At 37.5% G+C, this 17205-nt stretch overlaps 1 protein-coding gene across 50 annotated transcripts in view; it reads left to right on the forward strand.

Annotated features, from left to right (window-relative positions):
• The window catches only part of EIF4G3 (eukaryotic translation initiation factor 4 gamma 3), a 357082-nt gene that overhangs the window by 68300 nt on the left and 271577 nt on the right, over positions 1-17205 (forward strand). For 45 of the 50 annotated variants that reach the window (XR_014078267.1, XR_014078269.1, XR_014078268.1 and 42 more), the window contains one exon: positions 16094-16169. Coding sequence is in view for 15 of the 50 variants with exons in the window: in XM_081574690.1 (XP_081430816.1) it covers positions 16094-16169 (76 nt within the window). In the remaining 35 variants the exon portion in view is untranslated. Of the gene's footprint in view, positions 1-16093; positions 16183-17205 lie in introns of all 50 variants that reach the window. The other 5 variants (XM_081574712.1, XM_081574716.1, XM_081574723.1 and 2 more) reach the window with 1 other exon arrangement.

Genomic DNA, 17205 nt, shown 5'->3' on the forward strand with positions numbered 1-17205 from the left:
GAGGTGGCAAGAATACACAGAAGAACTGTACAAAAAAGATCTTCACGACCCAGATAATCACGATGGTGTGATCACTCACCTAGAGCCAGACATCCTGGAATGTGAAGTCAAGTGGGCCTTAGAAAGCATCACTACGAACAAAGCTAGTGGAGGTGATGGAATTCCAGTTGAGCTATTTCAAATCCTCAAAGGTGATGCTGTGAAAGTGCTGCACGCGATATGCCAGCAAATTTGGAAAACTCAGCAGTGGCCACAGGACTGGAAAAGGTCAGTTTTCGTTCCAATCCCAAAGAAAGGCAATGCCAAAGAATGCTCAAACTACCGCACAATTGCACTCATCGCACATGCTAGTAAAGTAATGCTCAAACTTCTCCAAGCCAGGCTTCAGCAATACATGAACCGTGAACTTCCAGATGTTCAAGCTGGTTTTAGAAAAGGCAGAGGAACCAGAGATCAGATTGCCAATATCTGCTGGATCATTGAAAAAGCAAGAGAGTTCCGGAAAAACATCTATTTCTGCTTTATTGACTATGCCAAAGCCTTTGACTGTGTGGATCACAATAAACTGTGGACAATTCTGAAAGAGATGGGAATACCAGACCATCTGACCTGTCTCTTGAGAAACCTGTATGCAGGTCAGGAAGCAACAGTTAGAACTGGACATGGAACAACAGACTGGTTCCAAATAGGAAAAGGAGTCCGTCAAGGCTGTATATTGTCACCCTGCTTATTTAACTTATATGCACAGTACATCATGAGAAACGCTGGGCTGGAAGAAACACAAGCTGGAATCAAGATTGCTGGGAGAAATATCAATAACCTCAGATATGCAGATGACACCACCCTCATGGTAGAAAGTGAAGAAGAACTAAAGAGCCTCTTGATGAAGGTAAAGGAGGAGAGTGAAAAAGTTGGCTTAAAGCTCAACGTTCAGAAAACTAAGATCATGGCATCTGGTCCCATCACTCCATGGGAAATAGATGGGGAAACAGTGGAAACAGTGTCAGACTTTACTTTTTTGGGCTCCAGAATCACTGCTGATGGTGACTGCAGCCATGAAATTAAAAGACACTTACTCCTTGGAAGGAAGGTTATGGCCAACCTAGATAGCATATTTAAAAGCAGAGACATTACTTTGCCAACAAAAGTCCGTCTAGTCAAGGCTATGGTTTTTCCAGTGGTCATGTATGGATGAGAGAGTTGGACGGTGAAGAAAGCTGAGCACCGCAGAATTGATGCTTTTGAACTGTGGTGTTGGAGAAGACTCTTGAGAGTCCCTTGGACTGCAAGGAGATCCAATCAATCCATCCTAAAAGAGATCAATCCTGGGTGTTCATTGGAAGGTCTGATGTTGAAGCTAAAGCTGCAATACTTTGGCCACCTCATGCGAAGGGTTGACTCATTGGAAAAGACCCTAATGCTGGGTAGGATTGAGGGCGGGAGGAGAAGGGGACGACAGAGGATGAGATGGTTGGATGGCATCACCGACTCGATGGACATGGGTTTGGGTAAACTCCGGGAGTTGGTGATGGACCGAGAGGCCTGGCATGCTGCAATTCATGGGGTCGCAGAGAGTCGGACACGACTGAGCGACTGAACTGAACTGAACTGAGTAATTTAAACATGTGACACTGGATGCATAGTAATTACTTTGGCCTGGAATTTATGAAAGGCAGTCATCTTGGCTATGTGCATTCTACGTAAGAACATAAAATCTTTCAAGAGTTTTATGTTGAAATGCCCCTGACTGTTTTAAGAAAGAAAGAAAACTTTCTGGGAATTGGATGAGTCTAGAATGAGACAGGAAAAATATTACCTATAGTTATCGCCATACCTCAGAATCACCAAATAAAATAACATTGACTTCTTATGTGTCTAATATCCTAAGAAATTATGTTTAGAGTTGTGAAACTTTGTAGGATTTTTTTCTCTACCAGGACATTCCCCACGCAGCCCCGCCACACACACACACCCCACAGGGCCTGCTGGGATCTTAGTTCCCCGATCAGAATTGGAGCCTGTGTACCCTACAGTGGAAGCAAGGAGTCTTTTAACCACTGAACGGCCAGAGAAGTCCCTTTTTATTGAATATGGAAAGTAAATTATAATGATGTTAAAGTTTGTATTCTTCTTGTTGGTATTATGTTAGCCAAAAGCTAAAGATAATCCATTTTTTGGCTTTGTGACTGAAAGTTAGTGTGTAATTTTCATTTGTTCATTATGTGTCACTTGGGGACTGGTCCTCCTGGGTGACTCTGAGTCAGGTGAGACAGAGTTGCAGAATGCTTTGCAGTTCTTTTTGGCTGTGTATATGGGAGGAGCCTGGTAGGCTGCAGTTCATGGGGTCGCTAAGGGTCGGACATGACTGAGCGACTTCACTTTCACTTTTCAGTTTCATGCATTGGAGAAGGAAATGGCAACCCACTCCAGTGTTCTTGCCTGGAGAATCCCAGGGACGGGGGAGCCTGGTGGGTTACCGTCTATGGGATCGCACAGAGTCGGACATGACTGAAGCGACTTAGCAGCAGCAGCAGCAGCATTTGCAAGTAGGTGAATTGATTACAGATGTTTCCAGTATACTGATATTATTAAGAATGATGACAATAGGGAAAGGAGAATTATTTATTAAGTGGTGGTGGTTTGTATTTTATATTGCCATTGTTTATCAATTTTTTATTTTTAGGGGAAACTAAGGTTTACTCAAAAAATTTCAAGTGGACGATAGACTTTAGATACAAGTTTTGCTAGTAAAAGGGTATGATTTCCCCCATTAGTCAATGAGACTTGTGACTGCGAACATTAAGACATTTTCAAAATAAGAGAGTTTTTAAAATAACCACCATGATAGCTAATGTTTGTTGAGGTTTACTGTTTGCCAGATTCTGTTAAATGCCTTAAATGTATTATTTCAGTTCTAGGAGATAGTTTCCATTTATTCATACTTTATTTTTTGAATGCTGAGGGAACTTTAGCAATGTGTTGGCTAGAGTGTAGCATCCACTACACTCTACATCCCATGTGGTCTAGAACTTGATTCTCAGGACTTCCTGGAGGGCTGGCAAGTTGGTCCTGGCATGTCAGCAGTTAACAGTGTTATGGATGCAGTGTTCATTGCACTTCCGTGAATAATGAGGTGGTCCTGGGCTACTCCTGGGGTGCTGAATCTGGTGGCTTTCCTCCTACCTTGGCAGAGTCCTTTGCTGATTCTTCCATTGTCTCACCCTCATGGCTGTGGTCCTTTTCGTCTTTCTCTTGGGTCTAAATACTATTTTCATGTTGATGACTTTCAAATTTCTGTATCTTTAAATCAGATTTTTAGCCTGACTTGAAAATGCATGTATTCGATTGGTATATTTACATCTCCTCTTGGATTTCCAATTGGCATTTCAGACCTCTTGATTTCCTTTTCACCTCCACTTCAAGCTGATCCTTCTCAGTTTTGCTAAGTAATATTGTGCTCTTCCTAACTGCTCAATGTAGAACATTGGTAAACCATTTTTTGATTATTCTTTTCCTTTGCCCCTCTACTCTTATGGAGTAGTGAACCCTGTTGCTTTTACTATTTAAACTCTGCCTTTTCTCCATTTATGTCTACTATCCTACTCTCTTCCAGGCCACAATCATCTCTTTTCTAGACAACTGCTACAGTCTCCTAACTAGTCTTCTTACTTCATTTTTTCATTAACAGAATGGTCTTCAAAAAATACTGTTCATGTTTGCCCTTCCTCTGTCTAAGCTCCGCCATTGTTGCCTGTTGATCTTAGAGTTCACATTGTTTAACAAGCCTCCTACGTATTCTCGCATATGCTCCCTGTCGTGTCTGACTCTCTGTGACCCCATGCCCTGCAGCCTGCTAGGCTCTTTTGTCCATGGGATTCTCCAGGCAGGAGTGCTGGAGCAGGTTGCCATTTCTTCCTCCAGGGCATCTTCCTGACCCAGGGATAAAACCTACCTCTCTTGATCTCCTGCATTGGCAGTCAGGTTCTTTATTAGCTGAACCACCAGGGAAGCCCTTAATAGGCCCTACTCAAGTTGAAATGATGTAGCTCCTGCTTGAGTTTCCAAACTCTGTGATTACCACTCCCTACACACTCCCTTCACTCTAGTCTCAATATCATTTTTGAAAAAAATTATTTTATTGAAGTGTAGTTGATTTACAGTGTACTGTTCATTTCTGTTGTACATCGGGGATTGAGTTATACATGTATTTGTGTACTCTTTTTCATCCTTTCCCATTCTGCTTTAGTACAGGATATTGAATATACCCTGTGCTGTATAGCAGGATCTTGTTTATCCATTCTGTATTTGTAATAGTTTGCATCTGCGAATCCCAAACTCTTAGTCTCTCCCCCACCTCCATCTAGTTTCATGATCTTTGAGCACAGCCCTTTTCCTCTGCTGGCCTTTGCGTTTGATGCCCTCTTCCTGCAATGCTCTTTGCTTCGCTTTTTGTAGAATGTATAATTTGGATCCTTCAGATCCCAATTTAGATGTTATCTCTTCTAACTTATCCAGAATACTGTTACTCACTTGTCATGTTATTCTTTCTGTTGTCATACCATTTTCACCATTTAAATTGTCTGGTTTGTTCACTGGCTTTCTGTCTGTCTACCCCCAGTAGTATGTAAGCACCATGAGTTTGGTGCCTTTACCTATTTTATTTTCTACTTTGTAGCTACTCAAGAAATATTTGTTGGAAATGAATGATTGCAGTGACTGGCTGCTTAAAAGCCAGCTTCTTGCATTTGTCCTTCTCGTGCCACTTTTCAGACCATTTGTATCATATTGTGTATAATTTGGGAGCTAGAATAGGGAATTAACAGGGATTGAATGTAAAATACCAGGCAGGCATTGTGCAGAGAGTATATCCTGTACTGATTTAGTTAATCCTCAGAGCAATTTATGAATGTTATACTGTTACATTTTACAATTGAGGGTGCTGCTGTTTAGATATGAACTATGACTACACAGTGTACCTAAGAGCTAAAGCTAGGAATGGAGCCCAAGGCTGTCTGACTGCAGGGCCTCTAGAGCACAGCGCATTAAGGAATTCTGTGGTGAGTTTGCCCTTAGGCAGGAAAGTAGGATTTTGGTCACTTGAAAAAGTGGGAGATGGATCTTACTTCTTCATTCTTCTTTCCTCTTCTCTTTCACCTTTTCACTACTGTTAGCTAGTCCTTACAGTCACTGTTCACTCATCCTGCTCCAGGTGAAGTGAATGACCTTCACTGTATCCTTGAGAAATCTTGATAATTTTCTATAGTCCTCTTAAAACAGGAAAAAAAAAGAAGTAGCAGTGTTGGAAAGAGCATTAGTGAGGCAGTGTACTATAGGGAGTGTGTTTTTATAAATATAGATTTTTAAGAAATACATGCAAATATTTTTTCTTTGGAACAGTAAAGTCAGAATGAAAAGCACAGGATGAGATAGTTGACTTTAATATTAACTTTTAGTACTCTTGAAGGTGGTTTAGACAGGAAAGAGAATTGAAATGAAGTATGTCTTCCTTTTTCTTTTAATATGGGTGCATATGTTAAAATTATTTTTTCTTCTGACATTTCATTTGTTTTCCCTTTTGTTTTCATTATTATTATTACTGTTATTACAAATTGAGATTATGGAATAAAATTAGTTAAGGATTCACTGTAATTGTTACAGAAATAGCAATTATAGGTGACTATTGACTTATCAGAATTTGTTTTAGTTATTAAAAACTGGTCTGAGTTTAAACCATATACACTCTTAAGTTTTTCAGATAATGCCATTGTTTTGCTAGTGTTAATTTCAAGAATCTCACTAGCATCAGTCTATTAATATAGTGCTACAACTCTTCTTCTATCTCCATCGTGGATGAATTTAATTCATGTTTGGAAACTTAAGGTTTGTGTTATCAGATATTACATAGCTGAGCATTTGTTATCTTAAATGGATAGTCTTTTACAAAGTATTGGGGAAAGCTCTTTTATTAGATTAAATTAAGGGTAGGCAACCTCTGGTCCACTAACCAGCTGCCTGTTTTTGTAAATGAGCTTTATTGGAACACACCAGAGCCATTCATTTTACGTGTTCTCTGTAGCTTCTTTGGCATTGCAGCAGTGTAGGTGAGCAGTTGTTACTGAGACCATATGTCTCTCAGGCTCATACAGATACCGTGTATGCACAAGTATTTACTATTTGGCTCTTACAAAAATATTTGCTGGCCCTTGGGTTACATTAACAACTTCTAATTTACCATTGTAAACTTTCATATGTAGTTTTTCACTTTTGCCTCATATCTCATTATTTTTATTAATTTTCTTTCTTTATTTCTTTTGTTGATCTGTTTTCTGATTAACTAGCTCTTCTGTCATCTCTGTTCTGTTACTGATACCACCCGTTGATTTTTTTTTTAAGATATTGTATCATTCAGGTCCAAAATTTCTACTTGGTTCTTTTTTATAGTTTGTATCAATCTGCTACTGATTTCTATCTTTCCCTTCACTTCAAATGTGTCTACCTTTACCTCTTGGAGCATAGTTAAAATAATTGCTTTTATGTTCTGTGCTTGGTAATTCTAACATTGGAGTCTTTTCAAGACTGGCATGTATTAATTTTTTAAAAAAATAAATTTATTGTCTATTTATTTACTTGGCTGTGCCGTACAGCTTGTGGGATCTTCGTTCCCCAACCAGGGGTTGAACCTGCATCGCCAGCAGTGAGCGTTCAGCCCTAACCACTGGGCCACCAAGGGGACTCCCAGCGTGTATTAATTGCCTTCTCCAAGAACTGGTTAGATTTGCTTGGTTCTTTGTATGCCAGATAATTTTGGATTGTGTCCTAGACACGAAATGTTAAGTTTTATAAATTCTGAATCATTTGCAGAGTATTTTTCTAGGCAGTCAACCCTGTTAGATTTGATTTCACGTTCTTGATAATTGATTACATTTTACTGTATTTATATATTAAGTAATTTCAGATTGTATCCTTAACATTAAAAAATTTGTGTTTTGTAGATTCTGGGTCCTCTACAATCCATGGAGAATTGAGATGAAAAGTTTGTGTTTTTTTTTTGATAGACAATTAACTTGGTTAGGCTCAGGGCTCAAGTTTGTCTCTCTTTAGGGGGTGGTTTTAATCTTGATTTGTTTTCAGAGCTTTTAAAATGCTGCTTTGGATCTGTCCCATTTATGTACAGCTCTGAGGGTGAGCCTGGGACTTCCATAAGTTCATACAGAAAATTAGAGATCTCCCCTTCCAGTTTGCTTCTTTGGAATTTCCCTAATATTCTCTGACCCACAAGGGCTCTTTCTCCATTGCCTCTGGTCAAGAAGGGGTTTCTGGAGTATCACAGTGCTCTTTCTTTAATTCTGACATGCTTAGTAATTTTACACCAGTGATTTAAATTAAGATGAAATTCTTATCCTTGTAAAGACTACCAGGGAATTTAGATGAAAAAATTGAGTGTCAGATTAGATTTCGAAATGAAATTAAATCGGAATCTGTATGATGAAATTAAAATAGGTACAGATGTATTCTGTTTATAGTCATATGATTGATTACTTACAGTTATGTGCAGAATGAATCAGACATGACTTTGTGACAATTTCAGATGGAAGGAAAACACAGGTGGAGTATATTTATTACAGACAGGATGAATGTATTAATAAACTTAGTTTTGAAGTAAAGAAAGGCATGGTTGCATTGGTAATAAAAAATTGTCTCCCTTCCACTTTACTCTGACAGGATTATACCACATCTGCCTCTCCACTAGTGGTTAAAAGGGAGTGAATATTTTGCCTGGAATAGACAAAAAGATTTATTAATATCAGCGGTGCTCTGTTAACATAGAGTTTTCCTGTGGAGTAGAGTATACTCAGTTATTGAATCCCTGCATTTGATGTTAGGCTAACTAGAGCACTAAGGACCTGCCAAGGATAATTTGATGTGGTTCTCATTGTTAATGAATTAATCATGATTCTTTATTTTGTGAAGTTATTTCTTCTGTTACATGTGGATTTCTTTGTTACTGTTTTTCCAGGGTACACACATACTTTGACTCATTTCAAGATACTATAATCTCCCCTTTGTTGTATTGACAAGCAGTACTGATCCACTGGTTTAAGTAAGTGTGCTGTGGCTTGGGTTTGTTTGCTGTGGATAGAGAAGGATCTTTCCCAGCTGCTCCTGAAGAGAGAAGTTTGTCAGGAGTTGTGTCAAGAACCTGGCTGAGCAGATTTCCATACTGCATGGTTATTGGGCAGAGTTTCAGAATAGTATAAGATCCTGCCATTGAAAGAAATTCAACTCATTGCACAAAATCAGCTACCCATTTTTCTGGGGGTGTACCTGTTTTATTACCTTTTTTTTAAGTCACTCAATTGTGTCTGACTCTTTATGACCCTATGGACTGTAGCCTGCCAGGCTCCTGTGTCCATGGAATTCTCCAGGCCAGAATACTGGAGTGGGTAGCCAGTTCGCTACTCCAGGGGATCTTCCCAACCCAGGGATTGATCTCAGGTCTTCCACACTGCAGGTGGATTCTTTACCATCTGAACCACCAGGGAAGCCCAAAAAGTGAAAGTGAAAGTTGTTCAGTCGTGTCCAACTCTTTGTGACCCCATGGACTATACAGTCCCTGGAATTCTCCAGGCCAGAATACTGGAGTGGGTAGCCTTTCCCTTTTCCAGGGGATCTTCCCAACCCAGGGATCCCAATGAATGTCTCCTGCATTGCAGGTGGATTGTTGATCAGCCGAGCCACCAGGGAAGTCCATTTATTATTACTGTTGCATTAAATTTCTCTTTGCTATGTAGATTTTTAGGATGAGCCATACTTCTTTTAAGTCTAGTGGACTAAGAATTCCCTGGAGGTCCAGTGGTTAGGACTTGGAGCTTTCACTAGTGGGGCAGAGTTCATTCCCTGGTTGGGGAACTAAGATCCCATAAGCTGTGTTGCATGCCCCCCCCCCCCCCCAAAAATCACTATCTTAAGAAAAAAAGTCTAATGGACTAGATCATGATGATGAAGCATTTTGAGTTTATGACTCTATTGCAATATTCTAGTGTGTGTGAATAGCGTGGTAGACAAAAGAAAGTGCTTGCCCCATCATGGGGTTTTAATATTATTTTAAATACTTGTTTAAGAATTAAATACAGTGTTATTCACTTTTTTGATAACAACTTTACTGACATAGTCACGTACTATAAAATACACTCATTTAAAATGTACTGTTTATTGATTTTTTGTAGACTAGTTTCACTAGTCTACATCACCATGGCCTTATAACCTAATTTTAGATTACTTCAAAAAGAAACTTACATACTTTAACAGGCATCCCTCCTTCCCCCATTTCCATCAGTCCTCTCTGGCCTAAGCATCCACCAGTCATTTTCTTTTATACTTTTTGACTACTTAGCATTTTGTATACTTTTTTTCACTTAGCATTTTTTCAAGGTTCATCCATGTTGTAGTATGTATCAGGATGTCCCTTTCTTTTAATTGCCAAATAAAATTCATTGTATGAATATACCTCAGTTTTATCCACCCATCAGTTGATGGAAACATTGTTTCTACTTTTTGGCCATCGTAAATATTGCTGATAGGAACATTGATGTATTGGTTTTGCGTGCACACAATTTTATTTCACTTGCATATATCCAGGAGTGAAATTGCTGAGGTGTTTAGTGACTCTATTGCTTAACCTTTGGAGAAACGCATATAAGTTTTATGAATTCTGACAAATGCAGAGTTTTGCAGCCCTACCATACTGAAAATGAAAAAATTGATCACCCAGTTACATTACTTCAGTGCCTTCTTTCTTTTTTTTAAAATTTTATTAAAGAACAGTTGATTTACAGTGTTGTATTAGTTCTGCTATACAGCAAAGTGATTCAGTTAAATATATTCTTTTCCGTTTTCATTTATTGTAGGATATTGAATATGGTTCCCTGTGCTATACAGTAGGACCTTTTTTGTCCATTCTGTATATTATAGTTTGCATCTGCTAATCTCAGACTCCCAGTCCATTCCTCACCTCTGCCCCTGGCAACCATAAGTCTCTTTTGTCTGTGAATCTATTTCTGTTTTGTAGGTAACTTCATTTATGTAGTATTTTAGATTCCATATAAAGTAATACGATATATGTATTTCTCTTTCTGACTTACTTCACTTGATATACTAATCTCTAGTTGCATCCATGTTGCTCCAATGGCATTATTTTGGTTTTTCTTTTTTTCTTTTTTTATGACTGAATAGTTTTCGTGTGTGTGTGTGTGTGTGTGTGTGTATACACATACCATATCTTTATCCAGTTCATCTGTAAATGGACATTTAGTTTCCTTGTGTGTCTTGGCTATTGTAAATAGTGCTGCTGTGAACATAGGTGTGCATATTGTTTTGTCTGAATATATGCCCAAGAGTGCAATTGCTGGATCATATAGTGTTGTCTCTTTTAAGGTAAACTGTTCCCTAGACCCTAGTAGCTCCTACAAATTTGCTTTTGCCAGGTGTTTGTAAATGGACGCATAGCCATTTTGAGTCTAGCTTCTTTCACTTAATTAGCATTTGAGATTCATTCGTGTTGTTACATCAGTAATTGTTTCCTTTTTGGAACCCTTCTACATAGGTTTTCCTATTTGGAAACCTCCAACAGGTGGGAAGGGCTTCCTTGAGAGCTCAGTTGGTAAAGAATCCGCCTGCAGTGCAGGAGACCCTGGTTTGATTCCTGGGTCGGGAAGATCCGCTGGAGAAGGGATAGGCTACCCACTCCAGTGTTCTTGGGCTTCCCTGGTGGCTCATCTGGTAAAGAATCCTCCTGCAATGTGGGAGACTTGGGTTCGATCCCTGGATTGGAAGATCCCCTGGAGAAGGGAAAGGCTCCAGTATTCTGGCCTAGAGAATGCCATGGATGTATGGGGTCACAAAGAGTTGGACACGACTGGATGACTTTTCCTTTCAACAGGTGGGAATGTAAGTTGGTCTAGCCACTATGATAAACAGTATGGAGGTTCCTCAAAAAACTAAAAACAGAATTACCAAATATTAACAACATGGTCAACAGCCATTTTGGGGGGGCAGTATTGGTCTTTTTTTGTGTATAAAAAATATGAACAAAAACCCTAAGTAGAGTATGTTTCTGGGTAAATTTAAATTTAAATCTTATCAGCATAGTTTCATGCTTGGGTTTGAGATGCTTTTGTCTTTGGTGCCGTTTAGCTAAACAGAAATTATCTGAGGATGCTTTACTGTTGTCAGCTGAAGGCTTCATTCTTGAATTTGCTTCTCTTACCTACTGTCTCTAGTAGTACAGCTCTCACCCTTATCTTTTATGAAGCTTTTCCCAGCATAGGAAAAGGACTAATATTTTAAAAACGTTATTGTAATAAAATATGCATTTCATAAAATTCAGTCATTTGAAGTGTACAGTGCAGTGGTTTTTTGTGCTTTCACAGATATATGCAACCATTACCACAGTCAGTTTTAGAACATTTCATCCCCTTGGAAAGAAATCTATACCTCTTGACTACCTCAGTTCATAACTCAGTTCATATCTCTCCATTCCTCCTAGTCCCAAGCAGTTGCTAGTCTTTCTGTCTTTATAGCTTATTCTGAACATTTCATAAAAATTATATAAGAGGTAGTGTGTTGTGATTGACTTCCTTCACTTAGCTGTTTGCATGGTTCATCCGTGTTGTAACATGTACAGTTAGTACAATTGCCCCTTGAACAACATGGATTTGAAGTCCCTGGGCCCATTGTTTGTGAACTTTTTTCAATAAATGGCACACTACCACACAGTCCTTGGCTGACTGAATCTAAGAATGTGGAACTGGGGATATGGAGGGCCAGCTATAAAGTTATAAGTGGATTTTTGACTGTGCTGGTAGGTCGACGTCTGTAATTCCCTCATTGTTTAGGAGTCAATTGTATTTCATTTCTTTTTATTGCCAGATTAAATTCCACTATATACTGCATTTTGTGTATACTTCTATTCATAAGTTGATGGACAGTTGATTTGGTTCCACCTTTGGCTATTTAAATAATACTGCATATATATATATAAATATTCGTGCACAAGTTTTTCCAGGACATATTATATTGGGTATATACTACTCACTTGAGTGAAGTTGGTGGGTCATAATGCAACTTAATGTTTAAACTTTTGAGGAAATGTCAGATTGTTTTTCATGGTGGCTGTATTATTTCATATTATCACCAGCAGTGTATAAGGGTTCCAGTTTCTCCGTATTCTTGCCCACACTGGCTTTTTTACTGTAGCCATCCCAGTGGGTATGAAATGGTATTTCATCGTGGTTTTGATTTGCATTTCCCTGGTGACATTGAGCATCTGTTCATGTAGTTTTTAGCTATTTGTATGTCTTCTTTGAAGAAGTGTCTGTTCAGATCTTTTGCCCATTTTAAAAGTCGGGTTGTGTTTTTGTTGTTGATTGGTAAGAATTCTTTATGCTTTCTGGATTAAAGTCTCTCATCACACATATTCTTTGGAAATGTTTTTCCTGATTCTGTGGATTGTCCTTTCACTTTCTTGATAGTATCTTTTGAAGTACAGAAGCTTTATTTCTGTTGAAGTACAGTTTATCTGGGGTTTTTTTTTTTGGTTGCTGTTCTTTTGGTGTCTGTCATACCTGTGCAATTCACTGCCACATGTGTGGTCATGCAGATTTATTCCTTTATTTACTTTAAAAAAGTTTATACTTCTAGCTCTACATTTAGGTTTTTGATCCAATTGGGAGTTAAGTTTTGTGTATGTTGTGAAGTGAGCATCCAATTATTTATTTATTTATTTTTGGCCTTTGTCTATCTAGTTGTCCCAGGTGGAAATGGTTATTAGTTTCTATATGTGACGGATCTGAAAAACTAAAAAATAATTTTCCACATTCTTAAATTATTTTTAAAACATTCTGAACTAATCTGGATCATTTTTTTGTATCATAAACAGTTACACAGGATTTTTTTTTTAGAATTAAAAATTATGTAGACGGTGTGTTACTTTAGTGCATTTACTTTTTAAAGCTAGGTTTAGTTTTCTTTTGTTAGGGTTGTTTTCAAATATGCTGGTTTATTTAAATTGGATTTCTTTAATTTTTGAAAGACATGTACCTTATGGGTCAGAACTAATATTAAAGGGAAATTTCCAAAGCCAGCTGTATTTGAAACAATGTTTGTTTTGAGAAATCGTGTGTGGTATCTTGTGAAATACAGTATAGTTTAGAAATTTTGCCCTATTCTTGTATGTTATTAAAAGTTATCCTTTACATTATCAAAAGTAGATAGAAATGAGAAAGTAAAGAAAGCATAGATCAACTAATGTAACTATTTTGCCTTAAAAATTAACTAAGAATGCAGAAAAGATCTTTTCATTTATTTGTATCTGTTGAAATTAGTTGTCCGTGTCTTCTCTAAAGCAGTGTTTGTGCAAAGGAATTTGTACCCTTGCTTTCTTTCGCAATGAGGCAGTGTTAACTTGAGGCTGTACTTGAAGAATATTGCTTATGCTGCGCGTTGGGATAGCAGATTTTCTTACAGTGTTGTGGGGCAGAGTTTAGGAACACTCACCTGGGAATTGTAAATGGACTGTTAGTATTTCAGCAAACTGGAGGAATATTTCTATTGATTTTCACTGCTTGTTTCAGCTACTTGTTTTCTGATTTGTAAAAATCTACCTTTTGAGGAGGTTCTGGCTTTGAGTCAAACCCAGTGTCAGGTATGATTGCCGTAGATTTAGAAGCTCATCCTGGTGGAGTTCATCATCCTTGAAATGTTTGTAAACATTTGTGCTAAAAAAAAATTATAGTTCCCCCTCCTTCCTTCATGGTACAGTAAGAAATGTTCAGGTCATTATATAATCTCATAGATCCGTGGATTTCCCTGATGGAATTTTGTCTCTGAGAATTTTTTATCTGCCTAATTGACATTTAGTATGGAGAGTTATGAAGTGAGTACTATAATAATCAATTTAAATTCTATCGTGTTTTAATACTGTTTAAGCTTCAAGTTTTGTTTCTGAAATTTATCTTGTTAATTTTTTTGTTAGAAAATGGGGAATTAGAACTTTTTTGCATTTACATTTCTGCTTAAGTCTTATTAATTCAGTTATTACATATCAGCTGTCCAATCTTGCTAATGATTATGCTTGTATTTCCTAATGACATAATATAAATCATAGCAATTTGAATCACAGAAATGTCAAGTGGGTACACTACTCTATTTCAGTCACGAGATTTGAAAAATAAAAACAGAGTGTTCTGAAGCATTGCACATGCATATTACACACTGCTCATTGTTTGAATTAGAATTTTAAGCAGTACTGTGAGAAGCTATTTGCCTGTTATATTGAGCTGAAAGGCAGGTAAGCATCCAGTGATTAATGCTGGAGATACGGAGCCTGATGAGAACTGGTAATAAACTTAATATTAATCTATAAGATTCTGTTGGTAGTTTTCAGAGGGAAATAAATGGAGTGAGTACTCTTTGTGACCAAGGGAAAAGAATGTTTGTTACTGGAACATTGACCAAATATATGATTGTCTCTTTAGAAGTCTGGTAATTACAGTAATATTGTTAGCCAATGAAGTGACTAATAGAAATCCGGAGTCTTAACCTTTCCTTGTAAGATTAAAAAGTATGGTTCACCCCTTGGGGCCTCCTACTGATAACTCACTTGGCACTCATTCCCACATAGTGACAGTTGACCCTAGCTTGAAAAAATAGTTGGCTTTGCAGAAGAAAGAAAGGTTTTGTGTTCTCTACCATTCATGTGACTACAATGCAGAACCATAATTCAAAGTAAGTTTTATTTCAGCTAGGGATAATCTTCATTTTGAAAGAATTGACAAGCTAATAGAAAGGACTTATGCCCTGAAACTTGTTAGGCTTATGTTTTCTACATCGTAAATATATATATAGTTTCTTTGGATGAAGCAGTTCCTTTATGAATGATTTAGCTTTGTTATTTCTCAGTGCAGCATTGTAAATCAGTTCTTTGTATGTAGGGGAGGATGGCATGGTATCCAGCTGTTGTCTGAGGTTGCTAAGTTTAAAGAGCTATCTAAAAACTGGTAACAGTGTTATTAATATTGAATGACTAAAGCATTGGGTTTTTTTATTTGGTTTTCCCTCTCTCACCTCAGTAAACTATTGCAACTTAGATATAAAGAATTTTACTTCTAATGATTCTTTTAGGCCTCTGCAACTTGTCGTCATTCTTATACAGTTATTATTTGCAGCTGTCACTTTGTCTTCCTGTTTCATGGAATTGGAAAGGAACGTGATGTGAGAGTTAATTTGTTGAAGAAAGGGTACTATCTCATTTTGGGTTTATTACATTTGTAGTCTTTTAAAATACATTTAAATTGTAAAGATAACTCATTTTTATTGTAGCAAAGGCACATGATGCAGGTTTGTAACCCTGTCACCCAGAGGGAATCGCTGTTAATCTTCCGGGGCCGCTCTTTCGGTTGCCATTCTTAAAGACGTGAAGTATCACCACACCAGACAGAAGAACTTACATCTTTCAGCTTTGAAGCTGAACAAAATGATACTCTTTTGAAGAATATCCTGACAACATGTTGAAATATTTTAGACTAAATGGTGGTGGAGAGCCTCTTTTTTCAAAAATGAAGAGTTGATGGGTAGAGATGAGAAAAGTAGTAGCGAAAATAGAAAAACAAGGAAACAGTTGTATTTGCCATTCCTGTGTAGTTAGAACAGACTTGGTCTTTGTCAGTAACTTCCGTGTGGATGAATTAGTGTTATCTTCCTGAATACCCTGTTTATACGTCCTTAGTGTTTTTCTCTAGGAAATAAAGGTGGTCGAGTCTCATCGTGCGCCTAAAGTTAGGAGGCTTGTTGTATGATTTTTATTTGTTTTGAGTTTCCATGGAATGGTTATCATGGGAATCCCTTTTGGAGAGGTTGATCTAATTACACTAGGAAATTTGAAATACTTTGTTTTCCAGTTTCTCTGGAGAAGTAAGTGGATAGCCCCACTAATTGGATGACAAAGCTTGGGTCGTTGACAGGATTTTGTGGTCGTAATTTGCTCTTACTGCTCAGTTCGTTTTTGAGTTCTCTTATCCTTAACTGGCTCTTCTAGAATTCCTAGAGGACCTGTGCAGCAGCCGCTCGAGGATCGAATCTTCACCCCCACCGTCTCGGCAGTGTACAGCACGGTGAGTACCCCAGGTGTGTTTCTCAGGCTGTCTGTGTTTTTCGCACATGAATGTTTGCTCTAATAAGCAGTGTTAGATTGGTACATGATATGCTTTTGACTAAAAAGTTTGATAAAATCTCAAATAGATTTAGACGTATCTAATGTAATGTGAATAGATCTTTTCCCCTGTCATCTTACTGTAAGAAGTAGACATGAAAGAAACATTCTGTTGAGGTAGATGGACTCATGCACCTGTGTTTGTTCTCCTCCTTTTTCCACCTTCCATAAATATTGTGGTTCTTCTAGGATTCTGAGTCTTAATTTTTTTTGACTATTTTTCCTTCAATTTTAATAAATTTTACTTTTTTGTGTTAAATTTTTAATTTTACTTTTTTCCAATCTTTGATTGCATATAAAAATACAGAAAGTTTAGAAAACAGTGGTTTGAATGGGAGGGAATTTAAATATTTATGTTAACTGATTTAAATTAAAAAATGACTGGAAATTTGAAAGAGGATGAATATAAGAAATATAGAAGTGGATTTCAGGGGTCTTACAGTAAGTCTAAGGGAATTTAGGGGAGAATTGCAGAGTTGGATATAACTTTTTTTATTTTTTGTTTGTGCTGCACTGCTTGTGGGGTTTTAGTTTCCTGACCAGGGATAGAACCCAAGCCCTCAACAGTGAATATGTGGAGTCCAAACCACTGGACAGCCAGGGAATTCCTGGGCATATCTTTTTAATGTTTCATTTCATCATACCATTTATTTCTAGGATAGGGTACTTTAAAGAAACTCATAATGTACTGAGAGAATAAATAATTATATATCAACTGATATGATAAAGCAATAATTCATATCCTATTTGGTTATAAATTACTTTTAGAATCTGAAAATGGTCACAATGCTTTCTCCTAAGAAAACAGCATATACCCAATTTTTGTAAGTAATTTCAGAACTTCACAGATGTTCATCAGGCCATTGATAAGACTCTGATTAAGAACCTTAGTTAGAGATATGAGTTCAGTTCAGTTGCTCAGTCATGTCCAACTCTTT

The sequence above is a fragment of the Giraffa tippelskirchi genome, chromosome 3 (genome assembly GCF_054371585.1).
Source record: "Giraffa tippelskirchi isolate mGirTip1 chromosome 3, T2T-mGirTip1v1.2.pri, whole genome shotgun sequence".
Classification (NCBI taxonomy): domain Eukaryota; kingdom Metazoa; phylum Chordata; class Mammalia; order Artiodactyla; family Giraffidae; genus Giraffa; species Giraffa tippelskirchi.